This window comes from Dendropsophus ebraccatus, chromosome 1, assembly GCF_027789765.1.
Source record: "Dendropsophus ebraccatus isolate aDenEbr1 chromosome 1, aDenEbr1.pat, whole genome shotgun sequence".
Taxonomy (NCBI): Eukaryota; Metazoa; Chordata; class Amphibia; order Anura; family Hylidae; genus Dendropsophus; species Dendropsophus ebraccatus.
This window is the reverse complement of record NC_091454.1, coordinates 75,277,755-75,294,721: the sequence shown is the minus strand read 5'-3', so window position 1 is coordinate 75,294,721 and position 16,967 is coordinate 75,277,755. Positions and strand designations below refer to the sequence as shown.

General features: G+C 42.3%; 1 protein-coding gene across 1 annotated transcript in view; it reads left to right on the top strand.

Moving 5' to 3' along the window:
• NUP37 (nucleoporin 37) overlaps positions 1–15,902 on the top strand; it is a 30,443-nt gene extending 14,541 nt beyond the window's left edge. Inside the window, exons 4-10 of the mRNA XM_069973479.1 lie at positions 771–843; positions 1,788–1,882; positions 8,920–9,010; positions 10,750–10,931; positions 12,365–12,415; positions 13,452–13,545; positions 15,107–15,902. Coding sequence (XP_069829580.1) covers positions 771–843; positions 1,788–1,882; positions 8,920–9,010; positions 10,750–10,931; positions 12,365–12,415; positions 13,452–13,545; positions 15,107–15,220 — 700 coding nt within the window. The 3' untranslated portion in view covers positions 15,221–15,902. The remainder of the gene's footprint in view (positions 1–770; positions 844–1,787; positions 1,883–8,919; positions 9,011–10,749; positions 10,932–12,364; positions 12,416–13,451; positions 13,546–15,106) is intronic.
• Positions 15,903–16,967: the final 1,065 nt, after the last annotated feature.

Sequence of the window (16,967 nt, the reverse complement as noted above, 5' to 3'; positions counted from 1 at the left end):
TGCTGCATCCCTATCACAGGAGATCTCCCGCTGAAACTATTTTAACCCATTAAATGGGTTAAAAATCACTACATCAGCTGTTGTCAATTTACCCATTGGTATCCATGGCAGCTGGGGGCCTTCTAAAGGCCCTAAGGCCTGCCATGTATATGCCTTTACACAGCCATGTCAGAGGCTCTATTACAGGGAGCAATATCGTCTTGGTTTAGCAGATAATCGCTCTTTGTAATAGGACCACCTGATTGACAAATGTAATGTGTGCCCTTCAAGGTGCTGTCCTGCCATACAAAATGAATGGCTAAGCAATCGTTTCCTCTTGCATATCAAAACAAAGGAAGGGAGAGCTATTAAAGGCAATTTTATACGTGTGTCAATGACTGTTCTTGGAAACGTTCAATGAGCCATAGTTGGCCCATGTAAAAGTGCAAGCGATCAGTATGACGAGAGGGAAATTGCCCGCTCATCAGCTGATTTTTTTTTTTTTGTGGGGCTGCGTCAGTAAAATTTATTGTTATTGGCTGCACATTGCAGCATGATTTATCGAGCCTCGTAAAGGCACTGCAAGCTTCACTCTCGCTGATCTGCGATCATTTGCATCTATGCACAGCCCCATATTGTGCCGTCTAAAACAACCCTTAGTTGAGATCAGGCAGTTTTCGGAAGGACAAGGCACGGAATCACGTTTTTGTCGATAAAGTGTTAATGGAGCGAAAGACATGTAGCTCACAATCTTTTAATGTAGATGTACATTTTTTTTCTTTTAAAACTAGATTTTGCACAGCAGCTGGAGATAAAACACTAAGGGTTTTCACTTCAGATTTCCATGATCAGAATGAATACAAGGTATGTTTATCGTTAGAGGGATATTCATGACATAACAAGCTTATGGATGAGGGGGCTGACCACTGGCCACTGAGCCTAAGAACTAAGGAAAATTGGCCCACAAATTAATGGACACAGCTAGTGCTTTATTAATTTGCTTCCAAACATTGATAACTACTAAACTTGGTAATGTTCAGAAGTGTTTGCTGTGTACCATTGTCTATTTGGTGGGGGTCTCTGTGGTTAAATTGGGACTGAGTAGAAATATTAGGAATAAGTGCTGCATCATTTTTCCTGCAATAAATGTATAGAATTTGTGTAGAGTACATTGTTACTATCTCTGGCACCTGCTCCAATATTTCTCAGTATACTGGTTGAAAAATTAAAGCGACTCTGTACCCACAATCTGACCTTCCCAAACCAAGATCGGTCCTGGGGTCCGTTCAGCAGGTGATGCAGTTATTGTCCTAAAAAGAAACTTGCAGCCCTGTGCCCAACGTGCGTGGCTTGCAGCTTCTGTGTCCTTACTTTGCACCACCCCTCCGTCCCTCCTCCCCGCCTTCTTCACAATTTTTCCTATTCCCCTGCAGTGAAAACTACACAGGTACCTTAACAACCCAGCCCATGTACCGTGCGGACACAAGTGATGAATAGTAGAAAATCTCCCTGGAGCATTTCGAATGGTGGGGAGGAGGGACAGAGAGGTTGTGCCAGCCTAATGCATAGTCACTCTAGGCCACGGCCGTTTGGCACAGGGCTGCAAGTTTAAAAGTTGTTTTTTAAGGGCAATAACTGCATCACCTGCGAAACGGACCCCAGGACAGAACTTGGATTAAAAGCAGCTATCCGAAGGTACAAGTGGTTTCGGGGGGTCAGAGTCGCTTTAATGGTAATTATAGCATATACAAAATCTTTTTTCATGTTCTACAATTATTTACATGTTCTCTCCAATTATCATTCGGAAGGTCCTGCAAGGTCATACTAGCTACATTAATGATGTGGTCTTTTCTTCTTATGATGGAAATGAGATTGCAAGTGTCAGTGATGATCACACATGCAGGTAGGAAATGTTTTGTTTTTTTGCCTTAGTCATCCACAAATAAAATATTTTAATATACTTGGCCTTTTCACAAAACTTTTTTTAGGCTTTGTGTTTTCATAAGACATTCGCTGAAGGGTTTCTCCATTCAGCGAATCACTTGCCACAGTGTTGAGTGTTTAGTCTGTTCACAAAAAAAAAAAAGGTATGAGAGTATGAAAATCGGAATTAAATAGACTCTGTAGTAAGGATATCATATCTGTAGAGATAAAAAGCCACCTGACATTTGCCATCCGTGGTTCCCACATGGCTTAAACGAAACAAGGTAAAGATTTTATGAGTGTATGTTCATGAGGATGGCTGGACGGCAATTAAATGATTATTTACTGCAATGAAATGATGCAGCACTGCAATGATCAATTACTGCAATTGAAAGCGAAGGGATCAGCAGTAGATTCACTTCATGTTTTTCACATGGATAGAACAGCGCTGGCACAGGAAAGCCGGTGCCATGGTCCTTTTTTTGAACCACGGCCCAGTGGGAGGAAACCCCCGCCCCTCTTTGATGTGGCTCCATTGATTCCGTTCAAAAAAAGGACCACGGCAGCGGCTTCCCATGTACAAAGCTGAAAGTGAATGTTCTGCTGGTACATTCGCTTTAATGATGCATTTACATTACATTGTCATTGCAATACTGCATGAGTTGAATGCAGCCTCTCTAGATTAGGGTTTCTCAGACTGTTTTCGCTTGGGCCTCACAAGCCAATCAGTGTTAAGTTGGGCCTCACTGACAAACACATACTGTCTTGCAGCACCCATATTACTTCAAGTTTCCTTCCAGTGGCAGCCCTGACCCCCTCAGCCCTTCTTGCAGAACTGACCCCCTCATCACCTCTTTCAGTGGCAGCTACCCTTTCCTCCATTGTTCCCAACACCACCTTCCCCATTCCCAGCCTCATGATCTGCTGTATAGCAGCCTCCAGCAGAGGGTATCCTTAGATTTTCAGGTAGACAGGACAGCATTATTTTCCTGGTAATATATGACCTGCCCAGGAGATGATGGAGGTAAAGCATGAGACACATGAGCTCTTGTCACCTCTGGTTTATCTCTTAAGCAGCTTCTCTGTGCTTACCACACCTGGTTGCAGTGGTTAAAGTACCTGTGAGATCATTGTCATGTGACTATGCCATGATCATCGCAGGTCCCTTACCGTTTCTAACCATGCAGAGCTGCCATTATTACCTGTTGTGTGCTGATGTTGGTACAGGCAAGGATCCTGCTCCTCACCAGACTGAGCCGTGCCATATCTTTTCAAAAGTGCAGCTGTAGATGAACTATCTGGTTAACTTTACTCGACCATTGCTGTACTGACCAGCTCTGACTTAGGGGTCTTTTACACAGGACAATTATCTGCTCCTTTAGCCGATAATCTGCCTATGTAAAAGTGTCAGCCATCAGCGGAGGAACGGGAAAATACCCAACCCTCAGATACAAGGTGAACAGATTTCCTTTAAAGGGGAACTAAAGGTAGGTATCAGGGCTGTGGAGTCGGTAAGCCGCAGCTCCAACTCCGACTCCTGAATTTTATCAGGACCGACTCTGACTACTGAATTTGATCAGGACCGACTCAGACTCCTGCTGCTTCATAAATGGCCAGTCATATACCAGGGGAGTTATTTATCACACTGGCTCAGCAGCTTCTCCCTAATGTCCTACCTGATCCTGGGGCGAATTCTGAGTGAATAAAGGAATACTGTATATAAAGTAGATTCTCCTGTGTGTGCAGTGGATGCAGCCAGTCTCCAGCCTCCCTGTCCTGAAATACTCACAACTAGACATGATGGAGCAGGTGGTCTTTTCCTGCTGACAGTCTTCTATGTTTCTAACTAAATATTCACCATACTTAAAGAAACACTGCTAACAATGCCAGATTCCTGTGATTTAGAGGTCACTCATAGTTATATACAGGGGGTCACACATAGTGATATAGAGATCACACAGTAATCTAGAAGGTCACTGTGGGGGCACGCAATAGCGCGCACACACACACACACACACACACACACACACACACACACACACACACATAGCCTGCTGCAGCCATAGCATACACACACACCCACAAAACCTGCTGCAACCACAGCACACACACACACACACACAGCTTGCTGCAGCCATAGCGCACACAGCTTGCTGCAGCCATAGCGCACACCACACACACATACACACTCTCGGCTTGCTGCGGCCATAGCACACATACACACAGCCAGCTGCAGCCATAGTGCACACACACACACACAGCTTGCTGCAGCCATAGTGCACACATACACACACCCTGCTGCAGCCATAGCATACACACACAGCCCTCTGCAGTCATAGCACACACACAACCTACTGCAGCCATAGCACGCGCGCGCACGCACACACACACACACACACACAGCCTGCTGCAGCCATAGAACACTGAAGAAAAACACCACATTGAGTACAGAGGTTACTGCTACACTAGTAATGTCTTCTAGGATATCTTTATATTACACTGCTGCTCATATACAGTCATCCAGCATCCAGGAAGAGAACAGCACAGTTCTCCCCCCACACAATGGACTCTTCCAGCTCAGAAACAAACTGCCAAATAGTGACTGACAACTTTTCCTTGACCCCCCTTATCTAATAGGGCCAGTGTCCTATTAGAATGTTGCTCATAATATATATTCATGAGCAAAACTTGTAAAATTCATATCAAAATTCAATTCTACATTTTTTAAAGCTGGAGTCAGTACATTTTTTTCCGACTCCAGCCCAAACTAGCTCCGACTCCAGCCCAAACTAGCTCTGACTCCGACTTCACGACTCCGACTCCACAGCCCTGGTAGGTATGTCTCTTACCTTCATACTCTGTTCCCTTGCAGTTTTAATGTAGTGCTCGGTCCCATAAGGGGTGGGCCGAAGCGGCGCTCTGGGGCTGGGTAGTGCTCCAAACAGCCTTAAGGGACAGAGCACTAAATTAAAACTGCATGGGTACGGCGCTGAGGATGAAGGTAAAAGACATACCTTCATCCTCAGCTCCCCATGTGCAATAGGGACCTATCAGCAGGTCAGATTCCCATGTTTTGCCTTGATATGAGTCTATAGGTATTTCACAAGTGATCAAATAAAAGCATGGAGAATTCCTACAAAGGGACTTGATAGAATGCAAGTATGAGATTAATAAAATGTATAGATTAAAAAAGTAAACCCCTTTAAGTAATTAGGTGGATGTTTAAGGTGTAGAAAAGGAATCAGGAAACATGTCTCTCCCAGCCTAGTTAAAAGAAAAAAAACCTGAAGCCTCTTTTTTCATTGAAATTACCACATTGTCAGCAGTTGCTCCACATGTATTTTTTGTAATAATGGCTTAAACTTTGAGAAAGCATTATGACATTGGATACAAACCAGAAACCTTTGCCAAATATATTAAAAACCAAGTACATTCAAAAAGAACACCAAGAACGTTTTTAAAAGGTCAGCTTGCTCTTATTCTGCTTAACTCCAAATATATCATTTCTCTTGTCATGTACTGACTTTACAGACGGCACATGCATCTATTTGTTTATGCTAGAGCACTAAAAGATATTACTTTTGCCGTTTAACCTCTAAATAGCAGCTGGTTTGCTAAATGCTAAAACACCATCTTGTCACCATATTCAAATGTCAATGTCATGTTCTCACATTTTCAGCTGCAAATCATAATAAATTACTTTTTTTGAACAAGATTAACCCTTAGGGGACACAGACAGTTTTGGCTTTTATGACACAGCCAAATTTTTCAAATATGACATGTCACTTTAAGCATCAATAACTTTGGAATGCTTTTACCGATCCTTGTGATTCCAAGATTGATTGTTTGTTTTTTTCGTGACATATTTTACTTTATGTTAGTGGTAAATTTGGATTTATAGCTTTAGAATTTTTTTGTGAAAAAGTCCAAAATGTTGTTATTTTTATTTTTTTTAAAATAGCAATAAGTCTCTGCCAATAAGGAACATAGTAATACTACATAAATTATTTATTAATTCATATCTAGAACATGGCTACTTTATATTGGCAGCATTTGGTGAACATGCTTTTACTTTTTTAGGATGTTAGAGGTCGTAAATATTTAGTAGCAATTTTCATATTTTTCATGAACATTTCAAACTGAGAAATTCTTTAGGCAACAGTTCAGTTTTGGAGTATATTTTAGAGGCCTGTATACTAGAAACCCACCATAATTTACCCCATTTTGAAATCTTCACCCTTTCAAGTATTCAAATTTACATTCATATAGATTTTAACCCTTTGGGCATTTCACAAGAATAACTGCAAAGTAAGAGTGAAAAGTTTAAATTATCATTTTCTTTGCAGAGATTTTAATTGTAATCTTATGTATGTTTTACCACACCCATTACTGTTACCGATTCACCCATGCCGGCAATTGCCGATGCTGGACCCCCTTTGGGCAGTTACACTAAACTGTCAGCTATCAGCTGGTTTAGTTGCGGCTCCCGCTCACTGTTTGTGTAAACAGTGAACATCTAAAGCAGGTCAGTTATAGTACGTCCTTGTGCTGAAACTAACCTTCTTCAGGGACGTACTATAACTGACTGGTGCAACTAGGGGTTAAAATGTTAGGGTTTTTATGAAATTTTGGACAGGACAGCAACAGGGTTCAGCTGTCTGGACATATACTGACCTCTCTCTATCTCTCCCCACCCGCACACATGTCTTTCTCTTCCTCCCTCTATCCCTCTCTCTTTATTCAATGTAAATTGTTGCAGCCTGTACAATATTTACATTTTTTATTTTACTTTTGCAGTTAAAGCACACCTGAAATCTTGTACGCTGACCCGATCGACGTGTAATCCATTCTGCCGCCAGAAGTTTAGGTCTCTATGGATACATCTATGCTAGGTGGGAGCTTGCAAGGAACTGACCCTGTGTGGTCATATACATGGATACCTGAATTTCCTGTGGCAGAATAGATTGCGCAGCAATCAGGTCAGCGTACATCATGATGGGATATTGCCAGCAGGTACCCTCTAAGATTTAGAACAGAGATACCATTATGGAAAGGTTTGACTTTATGAAATGTTTTTGTCCTATTTACTTTAAAGCGACTCCGTACCCACAATGTGACCCCCCCCCCCCTGTCAAAATCAACTATTAATGGCATATGTGGTGAATAAGCCAACAGTACTATTTTTCTGGAAAATATCTTTAAAGGACAACTCCCGTGCTAAGAAAAAAAATAACAAAAAACAATCAGAAACATAGTTTATATACTTATCATCCCTCCTGAGTTGTTACTGTTTGAATTTCCCACCGTCTGCATACAGTCTGAGCTTCATTCTCAGTCTTCATTTCTCCATTACTTCCTGGTTTCAGCTTCCCATGATTCACTTTGGCTGCTGTGATGTTGCAAGTGCCTGCCCCTCAATTCACTTCAACTCCCATCATACACTAAACATGCCCCCCTCTCTCTCTCTCTCTCTCTCTCTCTCTCTTCCATCAGGCTGCTGTATAATCACACAGGTTGTCAGCCCCTGCACTGAAGCTGCACACACATACTTTCACTTTGCAATGTAGTGTACATTGCAAAATGACATCTGCAGGATGGCCGTCCCTAATCAGGTCAGGGCAGCAGGAGAGATAAGACGGGGTCTGTCACAGAGGGAAGATAAACAAGTGACAGGACTCCTTCACTCACTGAGTCCACTCGGCAGCAGGAGAGAGTATGAGGGGAGGGAGGGGGCTGCCTGTGTGCTGGGAGTCAGTAACAGAGAGAAGATAAGCAAGTGACATGACTTGCAGTTGCTCAGCCAATTGGAGCTGAGCAAGCAGAGTCACCTGACAAGGCAGGGGAGGGGGAGGCTGGTGTAACAGGAGCTAGACTAGCACATAACTTTGTAATGTGCTTCAATTACTGGGAAAAAGTTTTTCATGGGAGTTGTCCTTTAAGTAATTTTAAATGATAATATTGTAACCAACCGATGCTAAAGCTTTTATATTCTGTATATCCAATCCTATTATATGATGTATTTATTTCTGTACAAAAGTGTCTTTTGTATTTATAATATATCCCTCATAGTGTACAAATTACACCCAGAACACAACAAGATAAGGTAAACATGACTTAAGGCCTGTGTACACAGTCCATCTGTTGAAGTGACTAGATGGATGTTTGTATATGGCTGTCTGTATATTGGATCATGCTATCTGCAAGGTCACGAACATGCTCACAGCTGCCTAGGTTGATTTCCACATGATATGACGTATCACATCATACAGCATATGTCGCCAGGTCTCCTTAGACTGAAAGGAGTAGTCTTTTGCTCAGGAACCCCCTTTATGAACCAAAATTCAGAGCTGTTCTATAAGAACAGCCATATGATATAAAGTTCAAGGGGTATGGCCTAATTTTGTGCCTCCTATTGCAGACAAGGCATAGGAGGATGCTCCTACTGCAGCCAATAATTACAGAATTATCAAAGGGAGAAATGGCTGATCTCCTAGGGCCATTTCACTATTGATTTGTTTTGAATGTGGTAGGAGATAAACAAATTAAAGTAAAGGAAGTTACGATAGAAGGGGTGTGCTGGGATTTTTATGTTGACTTTTTCTTTTCTTTAGTGGTGCTTAAAAGAAAAGTGCTGGTGCTGCCATAATTTTTTGAAAAAGCAGGGGCGGCGGGGAGGGAACATAGTAACCACCACTACAGCCAATTAGTGACTGGGGCGGGACGCCAATCCAGACTTTGATTAGCTGAGCAGGTTGTCCATCAACCAGGTCAGGCATTTTCCCCTCAGTTGTGATGTCATCACAACTTGAAGTGAAATGCCTTCCAGCGGGAGGCGGTGGGGTGGCTTTTTATCGTGCGGGGAGAGGTAAGTAGTGCTTGGTTATTATTATCCCCCCTGCCACCTTCCTACTTCCCCTTTAATAACAAGACCATAGACATATATCAGCCTTTGCTAAATGAACACACATTCTGTAATAGGTTTAATGTCTTTGTTTATTATTTTACTTTTTTTATTAGAATTTGGGATTTAGCTGGTAACCAGATTGCATTGTTTTTGCTGCATTCCCCTGGGATGAGCGTGGTTTGGCATCCACTAGAAGCTTACAAGGTTTGAACTTTTCTTTCTCCATCAATTAGTTGCACAATAATCTGTGATCCATGGTATAAGACGTAGTTAATTTTTGAACATATTGGGGAAGATTAATTCAGCAAAATACTGCCACATTTGCCATTTTGGTGCATTTTGTACCATTTTGTTAATTAATGCATCTTACAACAGTATCAATTGATTTCCCCAATTTTTTTTTTATTTACATCAGTATAATGAAGGGAAACCTTGTAAAAAGCAAAGGATAATTGTGAGAGAATGCAGCTTTTTTTATTACTACTTTAAAGGTCCACGTGTCAGTAAAATATACAATGCCTGATGAATTCTATTAACTTATTCAAACTTTTGACTTTCTGCACTAAGGCCTCATTTACATGTAAAAATGTGACCATAGTATGGGTATATGTCAGAAAGGTATTTTAGTGTATAGCACAGTCATAGCCTCCAGTATTCTAAATGTAGTCAGTGTGTGACTATATTGGGTCTGCTTCACACCAGTATACATTTTATTTGTGATACAGAAGAGTGTGCTGCATGTGGAATACCAAAGACAAAACATAGTTACATAGTCTATGTTTGGTTTATTAAATTTTACTAGTATCCAAAGTATACCCGCCATGTTCTTGAGCCCTAAATTAACATATTATAGACTGTATATTGTGTATTTGTTTATGAGACTTAGACTGAGAATTAGACTGTTTTCACACAATGCAGTTTGTTTGGTACTGTTTCCTTTGTTTTTGTACCCAATCCAGGGCTGGCTCCAAATAAAAGTATTATTATGACAGATTCTGATATTGGCTTATAGGGAACCTGTCGTCAGCTTTTGCTTCCTGCAAGGGCAGTCACTGATGACCTTCATTAGTAGCTCTTTCTCTATACCAAAGCAGGGGGAGATCTATCAGTGAAGGCAAGTGGGGGTGAACCTGCTGGGGACTACCCTGACAACTCATGGTACAGGCAGCATGAAAGTGAGGGTTGTTACTCTTTAAAATGTTTGTCCAGGCATTCAGCTTTTCAGGTATATGCCTTGGGAGGGGGTGCACTCACCTTCAGAGCTCTGTGCTGCTGCCGGTATTAGGGCTCGTTCCCACTGAGGAAAGGTAGCGGAATTCCGCGACGGAATTGTCCGCCGCGGAATGCCGTTAGCCTCCCGCTCATAATGGGAGTCTATGGGAGGCGCGCGCTCCTGCCCTGTCCGCGCTGAAGAATGAACATGTTCATTCTTCAGCGCGGACAGGGCAGGAGCGCGCGCCTCCCATAGACTCCCATTATGAGCGGGAGGCTAACGGCATTCCGCGGCGGACAATTCCGTCGCGGAATTCCGCTACCTTTCCTCAGTGGGAACGAGCCCTTATGCTGCACTGGTCCCCACTGTGCAGCTCTGGTCAGGGTTGTGCTGTCACTGTCCCCGCCAGCCAATAAGTGACTGTAGCTTGCCTATGAAGTCACAAGCCTGGAATCTGCAGCTGAGTGGCATAATAACCCAGGTGGAAGCAAAGCTAGGAAGGTGAGTGCATGTTAGTTTTTTGGGGGTTTTTTTACACAGCATCCTCCTTCATGACAGCACCAGGATAAATGATGCTTTGCCCCTCTCAGTAGGGCCTGGACGCAGAAGAGGTTTAAAAGCTACATGTTACTTAGTTGAAGAAATTCACTGTTTTTATCACTTACCTTGTGTTTTCTTTTTAGTTCAGTGGTTTTTTATATTGTAACAGAATATCCCCTCATTTTTCCAGCTGATGGTAGCAGAGAAGACTGGCATAATACGTATATATGATTTGACTAGGCGTCAAGCCATTTTGTCACTTGAATCCCTGCAGATGCCACTCATGTCTGCAGACTGGTGCTTACAAAATACATTCAGAGTAGGAGCAGTTGCAGCAAATGACTGGGTAATCTGGGAAATGCCAAGCTCCAGGTAAGTGACTACATGTACTATTGCTTTTACAAATGTATATAAATAGTATGCTACATATATAGTTGTATCTTATTTACTACTATGTAAATTGTATGACTTGTTAGTGAATATAAAAATAATAGAGAAATTCACGCCACCTTTCTATTTGGGAGTAGTTTTTAGTTTGTGGAGCTGTGCTGCAGCCTCCTGCATAGCCAGAGGTCTGGAGCACTGCCGAGTAGAGAATTTACATGGATTTCTCATTTACTCAGTTCCACCATTTCAGGTGTAAAAAAAATGTAAGCGCCTATCAATGCAGTCTGCCTTTACAAACAATTGTGAAAGAATAAATGGTTCTAAGTAGCTGACTAGATTCCAGCATGGTACTGTAATAGGATATCACCACTGAAACAAGTCAGGTTATAAAATGTCTTCCCTCTTAAATCTTCAGTGAGCATCTCTGAGTGGTATAATGTAAAACGGAAGTGTTTAGGAGCCACATAGTGGCAGAACACTTTAAAACGTAACTGCCATTCACAAAAACGCTTGACATGCCCTGGGGAGTATGATCGGGGAGCAACACCCAATGCCACTTGCTCATCTCCCCGCTCTGTGTTTAAAACCTGCACAGTCCCATAAGCACATACATCTCCTGACTCATTCTCATCAGACAGGGTCCGAACGCTCATATGTCATATCAAAAGTTTGCTTTAAGTTACAGAGCAGGGTTACCAAGTGCAAAGGCGCATAGTGTCTATGATTCCAAAGAGTTGCAAACTTCATATGAAATTAAAATTAGCAAAAAACTGTCTACTGGAAATTCAAGACTTACATCACCTTGCACAATGCCAGGTGTCAGAGGTCAGAGCCCTGACCTAAACTTCATTGACCACCTTTAGGATGAACTAGAATGGCCCTCTTGTTTAACATCATTGTCTATCCTTTGTTATGCATAACTATATGAATAGACATGATTTCCTCCAAAACCCTCCAAAATCTTGTAGAAAGTCTTCTAAAAGAGTATATGGAGACCAACTTCTTATTAAAGGGGCCCCTACTGCAAAGGAGACACAGAGGATTAAGGTATGTGTCTTACCTTCCTCCTTGGCGCTGTTCCGATGCAGTGGGATCGGAACTATTGGGGCAGGCAGTGAACCCTAATGGTCTCACGAACCATGGAGCACATGACTAACTGCACCGGAACAGCCCTGAGGAGGAAGGTAGGGGGCTATCAGCTGGTTAGATTTATCTAACCTGCTGATAGTCCCTCTTTAATCGTTACAATGCCTTTTAGAATGGGATGTCCCAAGAGAGCCAGTGTGTATAATGTGTAGGTGCCCTTACACAAAAGCCAGAAACTGGGCAACCCCAATAATTATTTATGAAAAACAGCTTTTATAATAAACTTACTTACTACTTTTGAACATACTAATAATTTATTTTATTCCTCTTAGCTACCCTCAAGACAATAAGCCTGTACATGCGGACAGAGCAAAATGCTTCAAGTAGGTTTTTAATTTAAACACTTTTCTATAATTTGTCCTGCATATATCAAGCAGTCATGATATGGGATGTATACTGCACAGACTGACTGTTGATTAGAAGTTACTAATGCACTGGCTTTGCAAGGTGCTATGTTAGCAAAAAAGAAAGAAACAGGAGCAGCATGGCAAGAAAGGGGTTACACTAAACAGTGAACTTCTGCTGAAGTCTTGCCTACAGACTAAAGGAAGGGGGGTGCTTAGATACAGGGCTTAGCAATGTGTACATATAGCATCTAAGCAAGGAAGCTGTTACACTAAACAATGAAACTGCTCCTGAGATGAGTGGGAACCCGTTAGGGACAATGCAGGTCTTCTGCAGAATGGTCCTGATATATGATCAAAGGAAAGCAACAGATTAAGGCTATGTTCACACTGTATGAATCCGTCCGTAGTGCGAACCGCGAATATACGCACGTAGTTTTGAGGTTGATGCGTTTGCTTGAAAGTATACAATATACGCCCGCACAATGCACACTACGTATGAGCTTATGGCCAGATCGTATACGGCGCCGTGAAAAATGAACAAGACCATTGTTTGAGGACGGAAATGTTGAAACTCACGGCCGTGGATTTCCATGCGGTCCCGTACAAAGTACTTATTTCAGCCAAATTGAACTTGATTTTTCGATCCAAAAGGTTCTGTGTGGTTTACGGGGCTGGACGAAGATTTTCAAGTAAATGACCTGTTTCAGATCGCTTCGAATCAAGCTAGGGAAGCATAACTGTACTACAGGCGTATGTTCGCGGTTCGTACGCATCCGGCCGCATGTCTATTTTTTCCCACGCCCGTAGTTTCAGCCGCACATGTACGGTGGTGTACGAACTACGGACGGAATCATACGCAGTGTGAACATAGCCTAAAAGAGGAAGGGAAAGGATCTTTTAGGTGTATAAATTTATTCCACTCTTTAGCAATTATGATTAAGATAATTGAGATTTAATTTAATGTGTGCTAATTTTACAACCAATAGATGTTTTAATATGAATTTTCTTGTAGGTGGTCCAAATGCAATGAAAACCTATTTGCCACTACTGGATGTCCTGGAAAAATGAACACTCAGCTCCTTATCCATCATTTAGGGCACCCCCATGTAAGACACTCTAAAATGGATGTTACACTGCACTAGCAGGGAATTTAACATGCTTTTCCGATATAAATAAAAAAATAAAATACTTGCCCCTACTGTTCCAGAGGATAGGGGACAAGTATGAGTTGGGGGGGGGGGGGGGGGGGGATTTGGTGATAGCGGTCCATCCCACATGTCCCCTGGGGATCTCTCTATTGGCACCCTGGCTCCTTTGTTATGAATTACTGTACTATGCTCTCCCTGGCCGCTCCAGAGAGAATTAATGGAGCCGTGAACCATGCGCCATACATATAAACATGTATATTGCATCTTCTCTCTGTCATATCATATTTCATATACAGTAGCCAGAATCACAACATGTTTACTTTGAACACTGATGACCTAGACTCAGTGGAGGTCTACAGTGGAGGATATCCTTCACTGTTTAAGTTTTGGAGAACCCAAATAAATCTGTCTGTTAGGTTCCTACTGTAATTGCTGGGAAGAGAGAGAACTCTGCTGCTAACAGCTTAACTCCATAAATGTCACTTTCAATAGTGATACTGCAGTATCTACGCTCTGCAGAAAATTTACAGGGTACAAATGGATTGCTATGGCTGCGGGGGCCTAACAATGGCCCCCTGGTTTGTCATTTTAATACACCTAATATGATGCCTGCCATTAATATGCATTCCGATGTAGAATTCAAGCTATTACATGGTAAAGTACCATAACGTCATTAAAAAAAAAGTTAATTGTGGGGAAAAAAATTTTTTTTACCTAATTTGTAAAAAAAGTGAAAAAAAAGTGTCATTGGCTTAAAAAAGCAGTTCACAAAAAAATTTTATTGGCTCCCTCGCTAGGCGCTGGCACATATACTCACCACGGGTGATCTGTGTCCTGTGGCGTCGTTCAAATCGAGGGCGCGCTCACGTTATCCGCTGCTGTGACCCCTCCTCTGTCTCCTGTGATTGAACGCCGGAAGTCACGCTTTAAAATGCATTCTCTATGGGAGCGCTTGACTTCCGGCACTCAATCATAGGAGATAGAAGAGGGGTCACAGCAGCGGATGACATGAGCATGCCGGATTTGAACGGCACCCCAAGACCAGAAGGAAGCGGCGCCGCGGGACACCAATCACCTGTGAGTATACACGCCAGTGCCTAACATGGAGGCCAATAAAAAAAATTGTGAACTGCTTCTTTAATTGCTACAGCTGCTGATTTGTTTATCCTGCCCTCCAAAACACAAAGCAAAAATGATTGAATGAACAAGCCCATAGCCCACACTCTTTGAAGTTTTTGAATACAGTTACACGATTTTCATGTTTTTTTATATTGTGCAAAAGATGTTTTAAAAAAAAAAGTAAAATTATGTCCTATAGAATAAAGTTATCAAGGGGGTACAATCTGAGTTAATGAGTCAGATGGGGACAGTACCACTTTAATGAAAATTGATCAACAATGTTATATGTACCCCAGAATAAGGCCTTCATACAACTTCTGCAGTGAACACCAAAATTGGCTCACGCGATAATGGGAAGGTTGTCATTCAAAGAATAATTCTCAGTTTAATTTTTTTTTAGCCCATCCTCGTTGGCTCAGCACCTGTGAGTTCTGGACTCAGCTGGCACAGGTCCCTGCCTCTCTGCGTTGTTGGAGGATACCGCAAGCTTTTCTTCTGGCTTACCGAAATGTAACAGAAAATATTATATCCTTAAGGACTGAGCTATGGTACATCTTTCCCGGAAGGGGTTTTCCGGAAACTGAAAAAAAAATTGGCTAGATGAACAAAATGGTATGAAATGGCAAAAAAAATGGACTCACCTAAAATATCTGCTGCCACCATGGTGCCTCCCTTTAAGCTTTACCCTTCTACCGTGCTGATGTGCCAATTTTCTTCACATCTTGAAAACCCCCTTTAAGAAACAAAGTAAATTGTACAGTTGTGCAATTTGTTGTTTAAAGAGTACCTGACATTATGCAGCTCTATCTCGGTCTATGTGCAGCTGCTTCTGCTGTCAGACGATCGGGTTACCATGGATATAGCCATGTCACGTGAATTTAATGCACAAGCCCTATTGATTCATTATAGGGTATGTGCACAGAACTCACCTGGCTTGGAGATACCCATAGCAACCTGAACTTCCGGGGGCAGGAGCGACAGCACTCAGATTGTGATAGAGCTGCATAATGACAGGATTATAACTTTGTACATAGTTTATACGTCCCTGTTATTTTTTCAGAAGAGGGGCTTTCATCTAGTGGTATACATTAATATACTATTTTTACTTATAAAACAGGAGAAATGAGAGGAAGAATGCAATCTTTGTTATGTTAAGGGAAGCTGTTTCCAAATAAATTGTGCTTTTGAAAACAAAAGTTTTTTGGTGTATTATATCACTGGGGATACCAGATATGTGGTCTTGTTTTGATTTTTATTGTGGTTTTACACAAATATAAGTGCATTTTATATTTTGCAGCATAATTACACTTCTGACTCCATGACATAAGTAGAACAAAGTACCACCCTTTAAAATATAGATACTCCAGTGATTTTATATACAGTCGCATGTGTCCAGTAGATAACAATTACAATTCAGTTTACACAAAGGCAACCTCTTCTGATGAAACATAGAATATTGTAGGCAGATAAAGACCACCTGGGACTCTAGTCTGCCCTTATCTCTCCTTTATTGTTATCTTTGGATAGCTATATGTGTATTACAGGCATATTTAATGTCTTATCGGCTTCCAAAACACCTCATTATGGCAGCTCGGTAATCTTTGCATGTACAGCGAACTTAGGAGCTGAGCCGCGTTATTTGAGTTGAGTTGAGAGATGACACCTGCCTGCAACTTTTGTTTAATCCTGTCAGTTTAACCCTCTATTGATGGTGGCATGCAGAGAATAGTGAACTAACAGGTGCTGTACCCACACAACACAATTGTGGGGTGCCAATCGGTTGCAATGGATGCCAGAGGCCTTTATTAGGCCTCCTTACCAGCTATACTGCCTTTGCTGATTAAGGGTCAGTTCAGACGTACAGACTAGCAGCGTAAATCTGGCTGCGAGTCTGTCAGGTCCTGGCAGTTCACTGTCACAACATACTCGCAGCGGTCGGAACGACCGCTGTGTGTATGTAATTCTACCGTCCCCTTAACCCCTTCGGCTCCCACTGCTGCCGCCTGCTGTGTCTGTATACATTACCTGTCCTCGCTGCACGGGGTCCCGGCTTCCTTCTCTCCCACCTGGCCAATCAGTGTGTTGCCCAGCCGCAGCCACTGATTGGCCGGGCGGGAGAGCAGTACGACGGGACCCCGTGCAGCGAGGACAGGTAATGTATAAAGATACAGCGAGCGGCGGGAGCCGAAGGGGTTAAGGGACCGGCAGAATTACATACACGCAGCGGTTGGAACGACCGCTGCGAATATGTTGTGACAGTG